The sequence below is a fragment of the Alligator mississippiensis genome, chromosome 13, assembly GCF_030867095.1.
Source record: "Alligator mississippiensis isolate rAllMis1 chromosome 13, rAllMis1, whole genome shotgun sequence".
NCBI lineage: Eukaryota > Metazoa > Chordata > Crocodylia > Alligatoridae > Alligator > Alligator mississippiensis.
Window position 1 is genome coordinate 53,759,936 of NC_081836.1, and position 3,461 is coordinate 53,763,396.

At 50.2% G+C, this 3,461-nt stretch overlaps 1 protein-coding gene across 1 annotated transcript; it reads right to left on the reverse strand.

Moving 5' to 3' along the window:
- Positions 1 to 582: 582 nt before the first annotated feature.
- On the reverse strand, positions 583 to 2,472 carry LOC102566402 (ATP-sensitive inward rectifier potassium channel 12). The gene has a single exon (XM_006272690.4). The coding sequence runs from the start codon at positions 2,434 to 2,436 to the stop codon at positions 1,147 to 1,149; it is 1,290 nt and encodes a 429-aa protein (XP_006272752.1). The 5' UTR covers positions 2,437 to 2,472; the 3' UTR covers positions 583 to 1,146.
- Positions 2,473 to 3,461: the final 989 nt, after the last annotated feature.

A 3,461-nucleotide genomic window follows, 5' to 3' on the forward strand; every position in this document is an offset into this window, starting at 1 on the left:
GGGCCAGCAGCACGATGAAGAACATATCGCTATGTCCTCAGCTAGTCAGTGGAGCTACCCTTGCTTCACACCAGGTGAGGATCTGGCCCAAGGTCTGCCCCATTGCCATCGAAGGTGCAAAAGAACAAAATATCAGTGCTCAACAGTGCTAAGCCAGCTGAGATGCCCTGCCCTGTCCCCGGCCCAGGCATCGATCTATCTCTACATGGGTTCATTATTTTTAGTGCTACTATTTGATCCATCACAACACCTGGCTTTCCCTACCTGTTATGTTGCCCGTAACTGTGCTCTTTGCTTCTGCTGCCATTGGGCTGCAGCCACTCACTTGTGCTTCCAGGTTACAAACGTTGGCCAGCAAAAAACAAAAAAAATCAGGACGCAGTTTTGCCTTGTCCTGACTTTGCAACCCCTCCACCCCCACTGAAATCCCATACCCCCAGAAAGACCCATGCGGCTTCTTCATTCCCTTGTTCATTTTTAAAAAATATCAAATCACATCTTTAATTTTTGTTTTTTTTGGTAAACAGTCTCCCACGCACTACGTTGAAAAATTAACACCCCCCCCCACCTCCCTCCCCCAAATTAAAAAGTAGTATTTATGTTGCATGGTCTTTCAAGTGTTGTTTTTGTGCAACTGGATCACACTGCCTGCCGGAAAGATTCATTTTTGTTCAGTGAAAAAGAAGAAAGAAAAAAAAAGAACGAAAGAAAGAAAGAAGAAGACGACAGATTTGTTTCCTGATATTTCCTCCTTTTGAACCTCGCAGTGCTCAGCTCTGAGAAAAGGCTCGCATTTCTAGCGGACGCACGAAAACAAAAAACACGGTCTCTCTGCATCTAAGGAAGACGCTTCTGCGTAGATCACACAGGCCGCTCCCCCTTGTCTGCACTGCCATATTGCATCTGCCTCCGGTTCGGTTTCTAATAGCGTTATCAACACTGGACGTTCAAAACACTCCGTGGCCTGCTGTGGTTTCCTGTCGCAGACCGTTCAGTGGTTATTGCAATGAGACTTAAAACTATGAACAATACTAATTTCTCAAGCATTCCTATGGCACTTGCATTGTTCTGCATAATTTGAGCGGGTTGTAGGGGAAGAGAGGAGAGGAAAAAGACCCTCACAACAGTTAGCAGACGGACCAAGAGTCATATTTCTGACTCCCTTCTGTATGACCTCTGATCCAATGCTATTGTGGCCTGAAGCCTGTCAAATTCATGCCTGTTGTCTTGGCTTAGGTCATCCAGACCCCTGCTGTCATCGTCTTCTTCCTCTTCGTCACGGCTCATGAAGGCGAGCTCATTCTCATAACAGAAGGAGTTGGTGCTAGGAAGTAAGAATTTATTCTCCACCAAGTCCTTGGCGCTGCAGCGCGGGGTTGATGGGACCTCGTAGGTTTTGTGGAAGTGGGAATAGTCTACTTTGTACTGGTTTTTCTCCTCAAACAAGACGGGCTCAAAGCGATGACCCCAGAGGATCTCGCTGGCCAGGTATGAGCTCCGCGCTTGCGTTGTCATGGCTGTGGCTTCCACCATCCCTTCAAGAATAACCACGATTTCAAAGTCATCCGTCTCCAAGTCCTGGCGGCTAATCCCAAACAAGGGGCTCTCTTCATTGATCTCGTGAAGTATAGTAATGGGAGACACCAAGAAAATACGGTCCAAGCCTTTATCAAAACCAACATCGATGTCTATTTGGTCAAGTGGTATATACTCCCCTTCCTCTGTGATCCTGGGCTTAATTAATTGAGCTCGGACGTGAGCTTCTACTATGTGGCTTTTCCGGAGGTTCCCCACCCTCCACATCAGGCAAAGCTTCCCATCCCTCATGGCCACCACTGCATTATGGCTGAATAGTAAAGTCTCAGCCCTTTTCTTGGGCCTGGCCATCTTTGCCATTATTGCACCTATCATGAAGGAGTCTATTATACACCCCACAATGGACTGCACGACCACCATGAAGACTGCAATCGGGCATTCCTCGGTCACGCAGCGAAATCCATAGCCTATTGTCGTTTGGGTTTCAATGGAGAACAAGAAAGCGGCCACAAAGCCATTCACTTGAAGAACGCAAGGCTTGAAGCTTTCATCCCCAGCTGGGTTCTCTAGGTCTCCGTGGACCAGCGCAATGAGCCAGAAAACCAGCCCAAACAATAACCAGGAAACCAGGAAGGCAAGGGAGAAGAGCAAGAGCATGTACCGCCAACGGATGTCCACACACGTCGTGAACATGTCGGCAATGTACCTCTGAGGCTTGTCATCCATGTTGGTGAACTCCACATTGCACTGCCCATTCTTCTTCACAAACCTGTTCCGGCATTTCCTCCTGGTGTGGATCTTGCCATTTCCAAAGCCGTTGACTCCTGGCATGGTGGTCAACCTCAGCCCGTCTTCCTCGGAGGACACTATGCTGTAGTGATTAGCTCGGCTTGTACTCATCCCTGAGTCAAGCTTGCAGTGAATCTGGTGGGGCTCCCTGGCTCCTGATTTTTCCCCTAGCCCCCCCCAACCCCCCCCTCCCCCCAAACACTGCTGTTGCAGAAGAGAAGTCCAAGGCTTTGAAGTCTTTGCTGCTACGTCACCAGACAGATCCAGTGAGAGACTCTGCAAGGAAAAAACAAAAACACGCCCATTAGCTTTCACCCAAGGAACCCGAGCACGGCAATGTGGAAACAAATGGGGGTTTAGTAGGACTGCTGTACTGCCCAAGAGGTGTGGGCTCCTTCCTAGAGGTGGCTGCATTGTGGTGCTGGGCAGAGTGATCTCCCTCTTTGCCCTTGCTCTACCTCCTAGCAGTATTCTGGGCCTTGCCTAAAGAATTAAAAAAAAAAAAAAGAAATTAAGAGGTCCAAAAGATGACTCCCTTGTACTTCCTGAGTGCACCCGGGGATTAGGAGGGCCGCCGCCTTTGGCAGGTTCAGCATCCGGGTGCTTTCAGAACGGCCGTCTCCCCGCTACTCTATCAGCCTCTGGTTGCAAGCAGGGGTCTCAGGGACTAGGATGCAAAAGAGTGCAAGTGGAGAGGGAAGCATGAAGCCCGCACTCCCTCCGGAGTGCACGTGGGTATTACTAGAGACCCTTTCCATCCCCTCCTTTTGCATGTGCCAGCTAGAGCGTGGCCCTGGCAGCTCCTGACTACACAAACACTGGCTCTTATGGGGTCAGGACAGGCCGCAGGGTGCTGCCTCACAGTGCCTTGCAGCCCCGGGAATGGGAGAGGAGAGCAGTGGGGGGTGTCTCATGTGCATATAGGTGAAGGAGGCCGTGCTGGGGGGCTTCACTCCATGGTGTTTCACAGAACAGGGCTGGAGCCTGTGAAAGTCCCGGTAACTCCTCTGGGGATATGGGGCAGTCCCAGGGTTGGGCTGGGAATGGATTAGCAGAGATTTCTGGAGCCCTCTCATCCTCTTTGCCTGTCACAACGTGACAGATGATGCTCAGACACCACTGCATGCAAAACCGTG

Bases quoted from the DNA above. Each gene is read 5' to 3' on its own strand.
- LOC102566402 (XM_006272690.4), bottom strand. From the start codon at position 2,436: ATGAGTACAAGCCGAGCTAATCACTACAGCATAGTGTCCTCCGAGGAA.